The sequence below is a fragment of the Neophocaena asiaeorientalis genome, unplaced genomic scaffold (assembly GCF_003031525.2).
Source record: "Neophocaena asiaeorientalis asiaeorientalis breed wild unplaced genomic scaffold, Neophocaena_asiaeorientalis_V1.1 scaffold45, whole genome shotgun sequence".
Classification (NCBI taxonomy): Eukaryota; Metazoa; Chordata; class Mammalia; order Artiodactyla; family Phocoenidae; genus Neophocaena; species Neophocaena asiaeorientalis.
In genome coordinates, this window is record NW_020174642.1 from 5,412,525 (window position 1) to 5,430,473 (window position 17,949).

The 17,949-nt window shown below is 45.9% G+C and overlaps 1 protein-coding gene across 1 annotated transcript in view; it reads right to left on the minus strand.

The window, feature by feature from the left end:
- The window catches only part of HLCS (holocarboxylase synthetase), a 198,131-nt gene extending 180,467 nt beyond the window's left edge, over positions 1 to 17,664 (minus strand). The window contains exons 1-2 of the mRNA XM_024758419.1: positions 17,650 to 17,664; positions 8,581 to 8,718 (exon numbers count right to left, since the gene is read on the minus strand). Coding sequence (XP_024614187.1) covers positions 8,581 to 8,718; positions 17,650 to 17,664 — 153 coding nt within the window. The remainder of the gene's footprint in view (positions 1 to 8,580; positions 8,719 to 17,649) is intronic.
- Positions 17,665 to 17,949: the final 285 nt, after the last annotated feature.

The window sequence follows — 17,949 nt, forward strand, 5'->3', positions numbered from 1 at the left end:
GCCCTGCAGATTTGACACCACAATCACATGAGCCAATTCCTTAAAATAATCTCTTTCTTTCTGTTTCTCTCCCCCGCCACTTCCTCCCTCTCTCTCCCTATATATGTACACATATATGTATATGTATGTATGTGTGTATAATGCATGCACGCGCACACACACACACACACACACACACACCCTATTCTGTTTCTCAAGAGAACCCAGATAAATACAAGTTACAATCAGTTACCCTGAATAAGATCAATGTCACAGCATCGACACTGCTAATTTTCTGGCTCTTTGTTTCTCCTCTTACAAATCAGTATAATTACATGCTAGGTTTTTAAACATCTAGTAATGAATTGAATGAAGGAAGGCTAGACACTCAGAGATGTGAAGAATCTGAAACCAGGGGAGTAAGGGGAAGAGGTTATTTCTTACTTTCAGTTATTCTCAATGTCTTTTGGGTTTGAAAACAGAAAGGATACAGGAGTACTACAAAATTCATTTTCACTCTATTATTTAAAAAGATACTATGCACCATGGTGCTCTTAAGAGAAGGGTGTTGGAAAATCAAGTGACAGTGTAAGGGATATGACAAGTCCACAGCAAGCAAGAGCTGAAATAATAAAGTGACCCAGGTGAGACTTAAGGTAGTTCTGCAAAACCGTAACTGACCAGAAACTCAAGAAAAAGGGTGTTCTAATTTTCTGAATAAATGAGAGCTAATCAGAAAATAATAGAAATACCCTTGTCATAACCTTTTTCTATTATGTGTGTTCTTCTTCTTTTTTTTTTTTTAACTTTTTTCTTTTTGGCCATGCAGCTCACAGGGTCTTAGTTCCCAGACCAGGGATCGAACCCATGCCCCCTGCAATGGAAGCACAGAGTCTTAACCACTGGACTGCCAGGGAAGTCCCTATCATGTGTGTTCTTTAGATGCTCCATAAGTACCTGAGACCCAATGTCTACAGTGTACTGCACTAGCATCCCCAATTGTTCACTTTATATCCCTGCCCCACTTATGTTGGTAACCCGAGGAGGAGGAGAAGTTTTAACAGACATCCCAAGTGTTCTGGTTATCCACTGCTGGTAACAAACCACCCCAAAATTTAGTGGCTTACACTCATCATTTATTTTGCTCACAGATCTCAATGTGGGCAGAGCTTAACAAGGACGGCTCAACTCTGCTCCACAGGGCATCAGCTAGGATGGTTCAACTGGGCCTGGACGATCCACTTCCAAGGTGGCTTCCTCACACAGCTGGCAAGCTGGAGCCACCTGCCAGCTGGGAACTCAACTAGGACGGTCCACTGAGGATCTCAGTTCTTCTTCATGGGAACCTTGCCACAGGGCAGCTTGAGCTTCCTCACAGCATGGGAGCTGGGTTCCAAGAACCCAGGTGGAAGCTGCAAGGTTTCTTATGATCTAGCCTTGGAGGTCCCAGAATGTCTCTTCTACCACATCCTATTAGATAAACAAATCACCAAGGTCAGCCTAGATTCAAGAGAGGGGTATAAGACTCCACCTCTCAATAAGAGAAAGTTATTTGCAGCCGTCTTAAATCTACTACACTGAGTTTCAGCCAGCTCTCTCACTCCTCCACTCTGTGTGAGACGGACATGCTCTTCTGGTCTGGTCCCTGCAAGGGAAAGATGTGTGGAGCAGAGCCTAGAGAAGTCGCAGCTTGAAACAGCAGTAGCAAACCTGCTCAGCCTATGTGTGATATGAGCAAAAACAAAGATTTGCTGTTAGAAGCCACTGAAATTCTGAGGTCACCTGTTATTTCAGCAAAGCTGACTAAAACAATGTGCAAAACTGCATTCTTTACAGGGGTCCCTCCACCAGCCCCTCCTGCCATATTCCCTGTCTCCAGGAATGACCCACCATCCACCCCCAAATCCCTCATCATCTCATAAAAAGTTCCTACATCTGTCTCCGTCTCCCCTTCCTATTACCAATACTCTGTGAGGCTCGTCTCCGTTCCCACATGGAGTACAATCTGTTCCAGGTCTGCCTCCCTCCAATCCAGTCTCCAATCTGCCTGAATTGTGATCTTTCTAACGTACAAATCTGCTAATTCTGCTAAAAAAAATTTTTTAAAGGGAAAAGAAAACCAAAAAAGAATAATAATTTTTTTAAAAAAGAAAAGAAAAATGTTTTAGCCTACTGTCCATAGGATAAAGTCCAAATTCCTAATTAGTGCAAAGAAAACTTTTACAATCTGTGTATCCTGTGTATTTGCCATACTATTAAAGAACATTCAGTTTTGCTACACAAAAACAAGAACAACAAACAGCATGAAGATCATAGATATATTACGTCAGTAACTTTTAAGATGTGCTAAAGATAGGGGAGACAAAAGGAACATATGTGTGTTGAACATAGATAAAAGGGACAGAACAAAAGACAGTATTCCTCCTAAGCAGAAAGTCATGGATGGACCAAGTAAATCTTAAATATTAGTAAGACACAAATCATGCCACCTCCAGATTGACAGTTATGTCATCCCTAAATCAGCCACCCATTAGGGTCCCATGTATATTCTGCCTAGAAACACAGGTAAAATGCACAGCTTCTCGGCAGGTCACTAGTAAGCCACAGCTCTTCCAGGCGTACATGTCCCAAATCTCTCCAACAGAGCAAGTGTGTGCCCGCCACAGGCATCCTCCATCTGCCAAGTCCCCTGTTTAACCTCAACTCTGGTCCTTGTAACCACACCCTCGGCGTGGAAGGCAGATGCAGCAGAGAGAGACAGGATGTGTGAACACTGCCTAGCTCAGGATTCAGGGGTGCAGTCCTTCCATCCCTCGGCCACCCATCTAAGTGTTAACGGACCCCAGAACTGTCTGTTTCTTGCTGTACATTTGGAATCGATTTAATAAACTGTGCAGTTTGAGCATCTTAACTTCTTCTGTGAGCCTCTCTATTCTGTGACCGCCGGATAACCTGCGTGGTAATGTTCTGGAAAGCTATCGCTGCATCAGGGTAACTTCCCACATAACACTCCAGCCCCATCTTTCCCCTCTGGCCTTCTTCCGAGCCAATCCCCCAACTCATGCTAATTAGACTCCAACTGTACTGAACTGTGTGCAGTTCTCCAGGTACAAATGCTGTGTGCTTCTGCATCTGCTGTTCTGACTGAAGCCTTAGCCTCCTTCTTCACGTAATTCCTGTCTTTTCCTTAAAGACTCAGATATCGGGCTTCCCTGGTGGCGCAGTGATTGAGAGTCCGCCTGCCGATGCAGGGGACACGGGTTCGTGCCCCGGTCCGGGAGGATCCCACATGCCGCGGAGTGGCTGGGCCCGTGAGCCATGGCCGCTGAGCCTGCGCGTCCGGAGCCTGTGCTCCGCAACGGGAGAGGCCACAACAGTGAGAGGCCCGCGCGTACCGCAAAAAAAAAAATTTTTTTAACTCAGATATTACTTCCCGCCCCTGGAACATCCTTCCTGACGCCACCACATCTGGATAGATTCACCATCACCCCCATACTCGCTTTCCCAGAGCACTCTTCACAATGAACTTTTTTTTTTTTTTTTCCGGCACGCGGGCCTCTCACTGTTGTGGCCTCTCCCGTTGCAGAGCACAGGCTCCGGAAGCGCAGGCTCAGTGGCCATGGCTCACGGGCCCAGCCACTCCGCGGCATGTGGGATCTTCCGCGACCGGGGCACGAACCCGTGTCCCCTGCATCGGCAGGCGGACTCTCAACCACTGCGCCACCAGGGAAGCCCCACAATGAACTTTAATTGTTCCTTTCCTTAGCTGTCTTCTCCCTGACACTGTGAGCTCCTTAAGATGACCGTGACTGTCGTCTCTAAATGCATCTTTCATCTCCATACGACATACCTCCAGCCCTAGTACACAATCTGGCACATAATAGGCACTCAGTAAACCTTGGATGGAGGAATGAATGAAGGCCTTGATAGAACAATAGGAACATGAGTGAATTTTCTGCAATAAGAGAACTATATAAGTCCTATGGGTCAGAGATTCTTACAGAACAGGACTGCTAATGTAAGCACAGAAGATACTGAAAATTGAGCTGAATCTGCCACAACCCATTGGTATCTACTATGGCACCTAACAAAATAATTAGAACACAGTCTACTGTGCAGTAAATATCTGTTAGTGAAAGAATGACTGAGTGAAAATAGGCATATGTGAATGCTACATCTTTTAAACTTAATTCCTGAGATTCGTTCATTTGCTGTCGGGGGTGTGTAGAAAAACCACAGATGCAAGCCATCTGAGATATCCAAAGTTTTCAAAAGATGTCATTTTCTGACATCTGTAAGAACGGTATTGCATCTGTAAGCATGGTATTGTCCAATCCTAAAAATGGGAAAGAATGTAAGGTCTCAACAAGTTCAAAAGTCTTTCCTCCATAATGTATTTGCTGTTAAATATCTTAGGATCCTGTCAAATTCAAATGACTTTAGAGTTAAGTGAAAAATACATAGAGTCATAAGAGCCCCCAAGCTACAAAATCCCATCAAACAATCAACCTGAATGGTAACAGCAGACCGAGAAGACAGAGACCTGTGAAATCAACTCCTTTTTAAGATCTGAAGCCCAGGGACTTCCCTGGGGTGCAGTGGTTAAGAATCTGCCTGCCAACGCAGGGGACACGGGTTCGTGCCCTGGTCCGGGAAGATCCCACATGCCACGGAGCAACTAAGCCCGTGTCCCACAACTACTGAGCCTGTGCTCTAGAGCTCACGAGTCACAACTACTGAGCCCACGTGCTACAGCTACTGAAGCCCGCGGACCTAGAGACCGTGCTCCGTAACAGGAGAAGCCACCGCGATGAGAAGCCCGTGCACTGCAATGAAGAGTAGCCCCCGCTCACCGCAGCTAGAGAAAGCCCTCGCACAGCAACGAAGACCCAATGCAGCCAGAAATAAATAAATAAAAATAAATTTATTTTAAAAAAAAATATCTGAAGCCCAGTTTACAAAATGGAGCTCTGTGTAATAGCCAGAGTGGTCCAACATATGGCTCTAGACATCTCCAGCTCCTGGCTGCAAGACCCACCAAACCCTCTGATCACAAAAAAGATGAGTTAACTGGATAGTACCCTTGGTGGGTAGGCATCCTTTTACCCCCAGAAAATTAAGAATTAAGTAACCGCCATTAAGCGAGATCTTAATTAAATTACCCTTAGAAGGTAAATTAAATAACTGTGACAGAAATGCTAATTATCTGCCAATATCTAGCCTTTTTTTCTCCCTTGTAATAACAGAACTCCAGGTTTCTACCAAATCCATGGCTGTCCAGCTATGGACTGCATTTCTCAGCCTCCCCTGCAGCTAAGTGATGGGAGCAGAAGTGACAAGTGAAAGTTCTAGATCACAGTTTTAAAGAGGAACCTGGTTGGTCCCTACCGTCCTTCTTCATCCCCCATTCTGAGGGCTGGGATGTGGATGAGGTTGCCAGTAGGGGGGCAGGGGGGCAGGTAGCAGGAACCAGCCTCCACCAAGAGAGAGAAGAAAGATGGCAGAGGGGAGACAACAGAGCAACAAGATAGAAGGGAGCTGGGTCCCTGGATGGCCTTCCAGAGCAAGACCACGCCTTCAGAGATGAATAAACTTCTTCTCTGAACCACTGTGGGCTGGGTATCACTTGTTACAACAGCTTAGCCTGTACGTTACATAATACAGTAACTGTGCTGCTTAAGATGCTATGTGCGGACTTCCCTGGCAGTCCAGTGGTTAAGACTCCGTGCTTCCACCGAAGGATTCGATCCCCGGTCAGGGAACTAAGATCCCACATGCCACAAAGCATGGCCAAAACAATAAATAAATAAATAAAATATTTAAAATGCTATGTGTATAAAGATATACACTAAGTAACAACAATTTAGGAAATTAAGAGCACAGCAGTCATATTTTTGTGTTAAAAAGGAATCCGTGCATATTTTATGTAATTGCAATATTTTAGAAGTTCTGGCCCTCATTTTAAATTGAAATCTTACTAAATATATATAGCATTAGAATATATAAGAGAACTTCAAGGGCTTCCCTGGTAGCACAGTGGTTGAGAATCCGCCTGCCAATGCAGGGGACACGGGGTCGAGCCCTGGTCCAGAAAGAGGCCACATGCCGCAGAGCAACTAAGCCCCTGCACCACAACCACTAAAACCCATACGCCTAGGGCCCATGCTCCGCAAGAGAGGCCACCGCAATGAGAAACCCGTGCACGGCAACGAAGAGTAGCCCCCCCGCCGCTCGCCACAACTAGAGAAAGCCCACACACAGCAACAAAGACCCAACACAGCCAAAAATAAATAAATAAATAAATAAATTTTTTTAAAAAAAGAAAACTTCAACTTTTCATCTGATAACTTCAGTTTTCTTATCTTTAAAAATGACAATAATGGACTTTCCTGGCAGTCCAGTGGTGAAGACTCCACGATTCCACTGAAGGGGGCACGGGTTTGATCTCTGGCTGGGGAACTAAGATCCCACATGCCACACACCACAGCCAAAAAAAAAAAGAAACAAATTACAATAATATCTTGTAAAATTGTAAGCATTACAGGTAATACATATACATGCCAAGCAGGGGCTCAATAAATTTTATCATTATTATCATAAGTATATATAAGGCTTAATAAAACAGTAGGAACCTGCAGGAGAAAACATAATGTCGTAGCATACTAGGCTATTCTCAGGCTACCTGCCAAATCTTACGCCCCCTCCCGAGCCCCAAACAAAGGAGAGTTTCCTGCTCTCCTTTACTTCATCTATCTCCTAACTCTCATTTCTATCCACCTTGAGTTGTAGTCAATTATTTCCAGTCTTATTCCTCTCTTCCTTTTTGTTCATCCAAATCCAATGTCTTTTTTTTTTTTTAATATTTATTTAATTTATTTTTGGCTGCGTCGGGTCTTAGTTGTGGTACTCAGGATCTTCGATGAGGTGCACAGGCTTCTCTAGTTGTGGCGAGCGGTTTTTCTATTTCTAGTTGTGTTGCACAGACTCCAGGGCACGGGGACTCTGTAGCTGTGATGCCTGGGCTCCAGCTGAGGCAGGCGAGCTCCGTAGTTGTGGCACGCGGGCTCAGTTGCCCTGCGGCATGTGGGATCTCAGTTCCCTGACCAGGGGTCGAACCCTCGTCCCCTGCACTGTAAGGCGGATTCTTTACCAATGGACTACCAGGGAAGTCCCCAATACAATGTCTTAAAGACAGTGTTTGTGAGATGGAGGTCCAGTGACTATGGCTTTCTGTCATCAGCAAAACCCCTCCTGGACTATCAACGCGGCAGGCGGGGAACATTCAGTGGGTGAGTGAAGGCAGAAAGGACTCATCACAGACACCCAAGCAGAAGCAGCACACAAGGGGGGTTAGGGTCAGATTTCCATGAACCTGAGAGGTGCTGGCTTTGGTCAGAAGGCATCCATGGAGAGCATACGCCAGAGTACAACCCCACTGGATGTGTGTCTAGAAAGATAACTGGCCATCCAGAGGAAACCGCACTGAAGGCACCCAAGATGGGATGACATCTTCACAGTTTCAACAAAAAGATAATGAAGAAGAGAATGGAGTGAGGAGGGAGGGAAGTGAAGGAGTAAAGCGGAGACACCTGGGGAGTGGAATTAGTAGAACTCCTAACCGAATGGCAGGAAGGATGCAGGAGGGGGTGAAAGGAAGCACAGTTTGGGGTGTTCACCTGAGATTTTCTTTTTTTCCAGCAGAGGAATATAAACAACCAGTGTGGGACACATTACTGAGTTTGAAGTGCTTTCAGAATACTTGGGGTGAAATCTCCAGGAAGTACGCGGCAATATAAATCATCTGATTTTGGAAGCAATAAGTTGTGGGGCGGGAGCCTATGACCTGGGGAGAGACTTGAGCAGCACTGCACAATAACATACCTCAAGCCTCAAAACAACTTAAAACACAGGCAGCTTTTTTCTTTTTCCTTTTTGGCTGCACCGCATTGCATGCAGGATCTTAGTTCACCAACCAGGGATCAAACCCGCGCCCCCTGCAGTGTAGAGTGGAAGCACAGGGTCTTAACCACTGGACTACCAGGGAAGTCCCAAAACACAGGTAGGTTTAAATCTAGCAGTCACATTAAAAAGATAAAAAGAGGGCTTCCCTGATGGCGCGGTGGTTGAGAGTCCGCCTGCCGACTCAGGGGACGCGTGTTCATGCCCTGGTCCGGGAGGGTGCCGCGTGCCGCGGAGCAGCTGGGCCCGTGGGCAGTGGCCGCTGGGCCTGTGCGTCCAGGGCCTGTGCTCTGCAACGGGAGAGGCCACAACAGTGAGAGGCCCGCGTACGGAAAAAAAAAAAAAAAAAGATAAAAAGAAACAGGTGAAAGTAATTTTACATACATACATATTATAATTTGTTTTTCCCCCGGCCGTGCTACACAGCCTGCGGGATCTTAGTTCCCTGACCAGGGAGTAAACTTGGGCCCAGCAGTGAGAGTGCCGAATCCTAACCACCGGGAATTCCCTACCAATATATTTTTATTTAACCCAAAATATCAGAAAAGAAAGGGAATCAATCACAAAGGCCAGGAAAGAGCACTCATAAAAATACCAAATTAGTTTTGATTACGGTACACAAATGAAAAACACGGTACTCACAGTTTCCGAAGAGGACGACGGTCTCTGTAAAGTGTCACCTTGCACCCAAATGCTCTCTGTCACAAATGCTATGTGTTCTGCTTCAAGTATAAAAGGAGAAACCAGAAACAGGGCCCATTTGTTCAAGTCATCAATGGACTGGATAGAGGGAAAGAAACACAAAAAGGAAGGATTCAATATGACTTCAAACCACAACTGCTATTTATATCAACATCCAGGACAACCCCGCCTCTGCAATTCCAGGTGGCATCTAAATAAATAAGGTCAATGGATGCTTTCCTATAGACCACATTAACCCTGCATTTTTTTGTTTAACTGTGACTGTTTAAACAGCTGCAACATCCCTCAATGTCTCATGACCGTTTTAAAATCTCTAGACATTTCTTATCAAGCAATTAATTCTGAAACTTATTCCCACCATTCCTTACTGCTGAGAGCATGTAGGAACCTTCCAAATTACAACTTGGAAGCACATTTAAAGATGAGGCAGCTCAGGGACTTCCCTGGCGGTCCAGTGATTAAGGCTCCGTGCTTCCACTGCAGAGGGCACGGGTTTGATCCCTGGTCGGGGAACTAAGATCCCACATGCTGCTCAGCATGGCCAAAAAGAAAGAAGAAGATGAGGTGGCTCAGAAGTGCATGATGGTCAGTAGAAGCCTGTTACTGACAGATGCCCGAAGGGCTATTCCTCCTTTTCCTCCAGCCATTACAGCATCAAGATTGGTTAGCAGGGACTTCCCTGGTGGCGCAGTGGTTAAGAATCCGCCTGCAACTACGCCCGTGCGCCACAACTACTGAGCCTGCGCTCTAGATCCCACGAGCCACAACTACTGAGCCCACGTGACACAACTACTGAAGCCCGCGCACCTAGAACCCGTGCTCCACAACAAGAGAAGCCACCACAATGAGAAGCCCGCGCATAGCAACTGAGAGTAGCTCCCGCTCACCACAACTAGAGAAAGCCCTCGCGTAGCAACTAAGACCCAACACAACCAAAAATAAATTAATTTTTTCTTTAATTTAAAAAAAAGATTGTTTAGCAGATTGGATGTGTCCATTAGTCTCTGCTCTTCTCCTGAAATTTCTCTAAAAGGACTGTACCTTAATCTACACTAAAAACAACGCACATCCTTAGCAGAAAAAGCTGAAATCTAAGGCTGCCCGTGGGGGAGGGGCTTATCATCACCCTGCCCCCGCAAAAAAAAAAAAGGCATTTGGGTCAAGCTCCATAGTTGCTTATCAGTTCAAATCTGCCCTTGATGGGAAGATCAGAAAGTATTCTCACCAGGCCTAGCAACCTGGCACAAAGCAGAAGCTTAATAAATATCTGCTGAACCAATTAATGAATGAAAATGAGGGAGAAAAAACCTCCTCCTATGGGTAAACATAATTACCAATATAATAGTTAAAAACAAAAAACAGACTGTCCACTTTACTCATAGAAAATGTGTATATTAAACAAAAAGCTTAAAATTTCCGGTTTGTATAAACTCTCCTTGGTGATACTTACCAGTTCTTGGGGGACCTTCAATTATATAAACATACACTTTCAGTACTTATGCATATGATTTTAAGTATATAAGGTATGGAGACAGCAAAGGCATAAGATTCAGTTCTGTAAAGTTACTTCAGCCCAGGTAGACTGACAATAGGTATATACTGAACCAAATCACCAGCCCCACGATATCTGCAATCTTAAGTAACAGTAGCTAATCACAAATAGTCAAACTTTCCAACTGTAGGCCTCGAACATCAGAGCTTAAACTCAACAACCACTACTTCATTTGCTGAAATACTGAGTAACTATTACCGGTCAAGCTGCTTAGCTAAACAGACCCAGTTCCTAGGGAGAAAAGGATAAAAACCGGACATAATGGAAAAGAATATATATATATAACTGAACCACTCTGCTGTACAGCAGAAATTAGCACAACATTGTAAATCAACTATACTTCAATTTAAAAAATGGAAAAAAATAATGTCACAATAAAAAAAATTAAAACTGGAAATATGAAGTGCAATTTAAAGTCTTTGAGGATACAGAGCTGGCTGGTCACATCTAGTCTGGAAACTCAGGGACATCTGGTCACATCTAGTCAGGGACATCTCTGTGAGACAGTGATTTCTGGGCAAAGCTCTAAGGAAGACAGCAAGTTACAAAAACCCCGAAAGCCCAAAGCCAGTTTGGCCCAGGTGTCCCTACACCCTGCTGGAGCAGTCAGCAAGGGCTGAAGAGCATTAGTTACAGTTATCAAAGCTAACAGAAGCCCAATAAAGTCATGGAGATGTGCAAAAGTAAAACTGTCTCCCAAGAGAATTAAAGACATTTGCATCTCATTATTTTTTGGATGTTCATTATTTCTATTCTAATCTAAATCTCTTAGAGGTGGTTTTTTTTTTAATAAATTGATTGATTGATTGGCTGCGGGTCCTCGTTGCGCGCGCGGGCTTTCTTTGGTTGCAGCCAGCAGGGGGGCTACTCTTCCTTGAGCTGTGTGCGCTTCTCATCAGGGTGGCCTCTCCTGTTGTGGAGCACGAGCTCTAGGCGTGGGGACTTTGGTAGTTGTGGCTCGCGGGCTCTAAAGCGCAGGCTCAGTAGTTGTGGCGCATGAGCTTAGTTGCTCTGTGGCATGTGGGATCTTCCCCGATCAGGGATCGAACCCGTGTTCCCTGCATTGGCAGGCAGATTCTTAACCACTGCCCCACCAGGAAAGTCCCTAGAGGTTATTTTTTAAGTAAATGAATCCAGTTTGGAAACCACTACTATAAAAAAATCCACCCCTCAATTTTTCCTCATTTTATTATCTTTCTCAGTCAGGGTTCCTTACAAGAATTAAGCCCTCCTTCCCTCAGGAGTCCACTGTATGTAATGAATGAACACCTAGGCGATATTACATATGCACTCTCTTAGAACTTATCATATTCTGTGTTATACAGTATACCAACAAGGATGGGTATTTTTAAAAAATAAATAAATTTATTTATTTATTTATTTTTGGTTGCTTTGGGTCTCCGTTGCTGCCCGCGGGCTTTTGCGGATTTTTTCTAGTTGCGGCGAGCGGGGGCTACACTTCGTCGCAGTGCGCGGGCTTCTCACTGCGGTGGCTTCTCTTGTTGCGGAGCACGGGCTCTAGGCGCGCAGGCTTCAGTAGTTGTGGCGCGCGGGCTTAGTTGCTCCTCAGCATGCGGGGTCCTCCCGGACTGGGGCTCGAACCTGTGTCCCCTGCATTGTCAGGCAGATTCTTAACCACTGCGTCACCAGGGAAGTCCCAGATGGGTATTTTTGATTTGTAGCATCAAAGTATAATCCCATGTCTAAGCATAACCTCAACAAAATATTCAAACCTGAGATAAGATTTTAATTCCCACATGGTGTATGGTTTTACACACAAAGAAAATCTCATTTTAATGCTATGAGTGATCGAACTTTCCAGAAGGAAGAGGAAAGGACAAGAAACCCATCAAAAGCAAAACACTTTTAAATGTTAATGACAAAGTGGGTGAAGTCAATGGAAATTTGCACAGAACTGCACTGTGAAGCCCATTTCTGATAGCTGAGTGGGAAGAACTATTGTTCCCATTCACAGAAAGAGAGCTGAGGTTTTGCAGAGATCAAACGGCAGTCCCAGGTCACACTGGGGGTGACAGAGCCGGTTGAACTTACAGCCTTATAGCCACCAGGCTAAGTACTGGGCCAAAAGACAAGACTGTGTGCAAACCGAAACTAAAAAGATTCAGAGATAATCAGTAGGTGCCCGACTGGTAAATGACGCAGCTGACAGGAGCGGGGGACAGGGCAGTTTTTGTCACCTCGGGAACACCTGACAGAAAGCTGAGGATTTGCTGTCTTTCTCTGAAATCAGGTTCAACCAAACTCCAGCCCACAGGGTAGGCGGGAGAGGATGTCAGGAAAGAGGCTCTAGGTGGGCACTGCTCAGGTGCTAATCGCCTCCGCACAGGCACAAGCCTACTTTGCACCGCCAAGAGCCAGGCGACCATACGCTCGCGCCGGCACCCCGTGGAGAGGAGACCAGATCGCCTGTCACAGTTTCGGTCTCATCCAGGCTTCCATGGGCATCGCGTGCAGTGGAGCCCCGGAGCCTGCCGCTCCCCAGACCCCACGTTCGCGACCTCGCGGCGGTGCAGAGGGTGCCCCCGGGCTGCCCAGCCCAGGGAGGAGCGCAGAGAGGCCGTGCCCGGGGAGGTGAGTGGGAGGGGATCAGGGGAGGCCATTCAGGGTGGAGGGTGGAGGTAACGTGATGGAGGGAGAAGGCGGGCGGTGAGGTAGGTTGGGGACCTGGGGGGTAAGCCCGGTAGCCCGCTTAAGCCAGAGTCTGGCCTCCTTTGCTTGAGGGGTGGGAGGCGGAATGAGGAAGGGGTCGTGTATATGTTTATAACGTCAGCAGCCGACATTAACCAGCCAGCACCGTACCAGGAGCCAAAGTGTGCTGATACACACAACCGCTGCCCAGTCCGAGTGGGAAGATGAGGTGAGGCTGTTTTTATTAGGTTATACTAGGCCTTCCTGCAAAAAGGACTTTAAGATAAATGACATAAATTCATACAGTGCAATAATAAGTGTATTTCTGGACTCTTAAAGTAAGGACAGGAAACAAGTTGAAGACAGGAGCACTGAAAAGGCGGCCTGGTGCTCTTGAATACGCGGGTCACCAGTTTCACTGTGATATCCTAAGATCAGTAGAGAAAGTGATACAGGATTCAATGTTCTTGTCCCCTGAGAGAGGCATCATGATTCCTCATGCTGACAGAGGTTTCTCCCTGGAACCTCATTTTTTTTTTAAGGCAGTAGGTAAAGAACAGGGTCCTCAACAGCTCTGACGCAGAGCAGAGGTTTTCCCTAGGTTGCTTCCTGTTCTGGCATTCGATGTAAGTGGATGGCATACGGCAGTAAAAGCAGTCAGGGAGGCCACTCCCAAGTCTTTTCTTAATCCCAGGGCTGATTTTTAAGTACCCTGACCATTTATTCATCTGCTTTAAAACAGCAGTATAGGAAGCCCACTTTCAGACCCTCAGGCTTCCTCTCAGATGACATAGAAAATTCTTCTCGTGGCATATAGCAACAATACATTTAAAAAGAGAGAGAAACCAAAAGGAAATAACTAGACTCAAAAACAAGACAAGCATCAAGTGGACCAAAAACTGTAAAAAGACAAGAAGCGATGAGCAGGGCTGAAGCCACATCCTGCATGTGCCTACAGGGCAGCAGCAGTTGGGAAGTAGATTCTGGCGCAGTAACAAGACCTAAAATTGTGTCACTAGAGGAACAAATGAGCCAGAGTCTCATCTGAGGAGGGACTCCTCCCATCCACGATAACACAGGGCTAAGCAGTCAGGAATTTAGAAAATGAAAAGGCTTAACAGAGTGATTAACCCTAATGTTCTACTGGAAGAGCACTTCACTTAGCCTTCTTGGAGTTTGCTAAATTATGGCTCTAAGGACCAGCCTCTCCTCCCCGCCCAGCTAGGAATGGAGAGGTCATCTCTTCTACCTGAAGGAGACAAGCATTCCTAGTTTTTCCAACTTCCTTAAGAGCTTTGCACCCTCTGCTTCCCACAGGCACCATAACTCCATCTGGCCAGATGGGAACTTTCCAGGTTTGCCCTTAGATGCTTCAGGATGTCATGGTCTCAGAAAACATCATGGGAAAACGTGAGGATCAACCAGTTCTCGGTTACAAAGGATGGGGACCATAGTGGGTCAGTATGAACTGAGAAGGGGGTAAGGTCCCTTCCGGACCCTTGGATTGAGGAACACTGATACCATTTACGCCCAGGAAGGAATACAGTAAGGCTGGTAGAAGGGGAGGAATAACAGAAGTCACACAGTAGGCCCTGTTTATGATCCCACATAAAATGATGTGAAAAGGCTCAGGGATGGAGCTTAGGTTCATCATCCCCAGATAGCAAAGGGGAAAGATGTAAAAATAAGACATCAGGGGATCTTACTGTATATGTCCCTGATTCACATCCTGTAGTCCCTCACTACTCAAAATTTGGTCCTTGGATGTATTGGGATCACCTGGGGACTTGCTAGAAATGCAGGATCCCATGCCCCACCCCAGAACCACCAAATCAGTATTGGCACTTTAACAAAATCCCCAGGTGATTCACAAAGTTCAAGAAGCAGTGCTAAAGCCACCTCTGTCATTCCCTGCATCTGGGTTGCTCTAGACTCGTAACAAGCCTCTTCCAAATTGGTGCAGAGAAAAAGACCGGAGTAGGAATTTAAAAGCAAGACTCTGTGATTCATAGGAACGTCACTACAGGAAGGAAGGCACTGCTTGACAGCCAAGTGACTGAAGACCACCTCAGTAGTAATCCATCAGAATGATTGGCTTTCTCTAACAACAGCCTTCCCTGGGACTAAACTGGTGGTCCAGTGGTTAGGACTCCACATTTCTACTGCAGGGGGCAAGGGTTCGATCCCAGGTCGGGGAACTAGATCAGGCATGTCATGCAGCACCACCAAAAAAAAAAGTACAACTACTTTCCCATAATCGGTCTCTAGTCTCCAGCCCTTAGGAGACATGCCCCGGAAATGATGGTTTGGGGACAGGGCAGAGTGTAAGCCAAAAGAATATTACTTCTCTAGGGAAAGCTGTCCTGCCCCCATTAAATAGATGACTGCTCCTCCCCAGGGGAAGCCTGTTATACTGACATCAGCTCTGTCTGAACTTGGAAAGCATTCAGAACGCTAATAAGTCAAATGACCAGAGCTGGGAAGGATAGTTTGTTTTTGAAATAACCCGAGTCTAGTAGGAAACTTGAGTAGACACTGAAATTTAAATAGCCGAACTGTAGGGACTTCCCTGGTGGTCCAGTGGGTAAGACTCCTTGATCCCAATGCAGGGGGGGCCCAGGTTTGATCCCAGCTCACGGAACTAGATCCGGCATACGTGCCGCAACTATGAGCCCGCATGCCGCAACTAAAGGTCCCGAGTGCCACAACTAAGACCCGGTGCAGCCAAAATAAATAAGTAGCTGAACTGTAAACAGTTCACTTTTAGCAGTTAAAGTACATAGTCTCTATTTTGTAGATAAAAGAAAACTGTTCCCTCCACAACAGTGTTGGACTGCTAAAAACAAATGATATTCAGAGATCCCCAGAGTCTCAAGAATGGCCATCTATTTGAAAAGTTGGCCTCCAAAAAAATAAATAGATATTTAATTTCCCCCCTCCCCCGCCATGCCCTGGGACTTGTGAGATATTAGTTCCCCAACGAGGGATTGAACCTGAGCCCTCAGCAGTGAAAAAACAGTCTTAACCACTGGACCACCAGGGAATTCCCCAGATATTTAATTTAAATCATGAGGTTTCGTTGGTAAAAAGTATAAAATGTGAAGAGCTTTTCTTTGAATATTTGACTGTCTGGAAAATGTCAGTATGATTATCTGCATACACATATGCAGTTAAAAATCAAGTGAATTAAGCTTTTTAAACCAATAGTCCTTTTTATTATTGGTTTACACTCAAAAAGGAAAATGTATAGATAGAAATAAGCTACTAGCCAAAGAACAGATCAGAGGCTTGGGCCAGGATCAGGGCCTCAGAGGGAAACAATTGTTATTTAAATCTTGCTGATTAGCAAATGCCCAGGCCCTATAAAGGTAGGGATCAAACCAACCACCACCACCACTACCCTTGGTCAAAAATTAATTTTGTAGCAAATAATCCAGCATGCCACAACTACTGAAGCCCACGTGCCTAGAGCCCAAGCTCTGCAACAAGAGAAGCCACCGCAATGAGAAGCCCGCGCACCGCAACGAAGAGTAGTCCCCGCTCACCACAACTAGAGAAAGCCTGCACACAGCAGCGAAGACCCAATGCAGCCAAAAATAAATAAGTAAATAAATAAATTTATTTTTTAAAAAAACCATTTGGCAGATAAACATGAAAAGGTGCTCAATCTCAAAAGCACCTGCAAATTAAAACCTCAACGGGAATTGGTATATGCCCAACAGACTGGCAGAGATTCCCTTCTTAATACCTAAAACCGTGGCTTCTCCCCTCATTGCTCAAAGATCTAACCATTCTCAGTTTTCATCCCTCCCATTTTTCCGCACCATTTGCCTCCCTGGCTAATGGTGTCTCTGTCTCTACCAGTCAAGGAAATAGAAACCACTGATGGAGGATTTAATACTGAGAGTTGGCTACAGACACTCTGAAGGTGCTGACTCACCAAACACGGACAGGGAGGCGATGGAGAGAACAGAAACAGCAGAAAGCTGCTACCCGCCTGCAGGAAGGTGGGGTGACCTCAGCCTAGGAGGCAGGGGTGCCTGGGGGAAGCCAGATGGAGCCACAGGGAAAAAACAGCTGCTGCCGTGGATGCTGGCGGAGCTGGAGAGAAGGGGAACTTCCACTGGCTTCTCCATTCCTCTGGCTTCTGCTGTCCCGTGGCTGAACCTCTCTGGAAGCCACACAGCAAGGAGCATCAAAGAACCTCCTTCCTTGGGAATCACTGGAGAGAGGGGACTCCTTGCAGAGGGTGGGAGGGGATCTGAGAGAAAACAGGCAAGTAGCCAGCCCCCATCCTTTCTGAAACCCTTTCCTGGAGCTCTTTCAAAATTCACTTGGTGGGGATGGGGGAGTGGGGAGGGACCACTCATTTTCTGTTTGTAACTGTGTTATGTATGGGCTGATTTGTGGCGACCCCCATGCCCTGATGACAAAAATTCTTACATTGAGGTCATGAACCTTAGTACCTCAGAATGTGACTCTTTTTGGAGATAGGGCCTTTAAAGTGATGATTCAAGTAAGTTGAGGTCATATGGGTGGGCCCTGGTCCGGTATGACTAGAATCCTTTAAGAGATTAGGACACAGAGGGAAGACCATGTGAAGATACAGTGAGAAAAAGGCCATCCACAGGCCAAGGAGGGAGTCCTCAGAAGAAACCAACTCTGTGAACACCTTGACCTTGGACTTCTGGCCTCCAGACTGTGAGGAAATCAATTTCTGTTGTTTAAGCCAGTCTGTGGTACTTTGTTACAGCAGCCAGAGCTGACTCATACATTGTAGCTCTCAGTAACTCTTCTGTCTCTCTTACCCTTCTTTGAACCATCGGGCACAAGTGAGTCTTTGCCCCCAACTTCTGGCCTCACCTACGTTTTCTTCCTTGGTGGTCCCATTTGCTCTTGGTTTCAGTGGCCACCGCTCTGGCCACAATGCTCAGATCCTCTGGCCTCTCCCAGGCTCCAGTGCCACAATTATTGCTTCTGCATATCTCTATGTGGATGGTCTCTTGGTATCTCAGGAGCAACAGGAATAAAACCAAATGCATTTTTCTCCCACAAATTCCCTCTTCATCTTGATTTCTCTGCCTCTGTTAATGACATCACATTCTCCT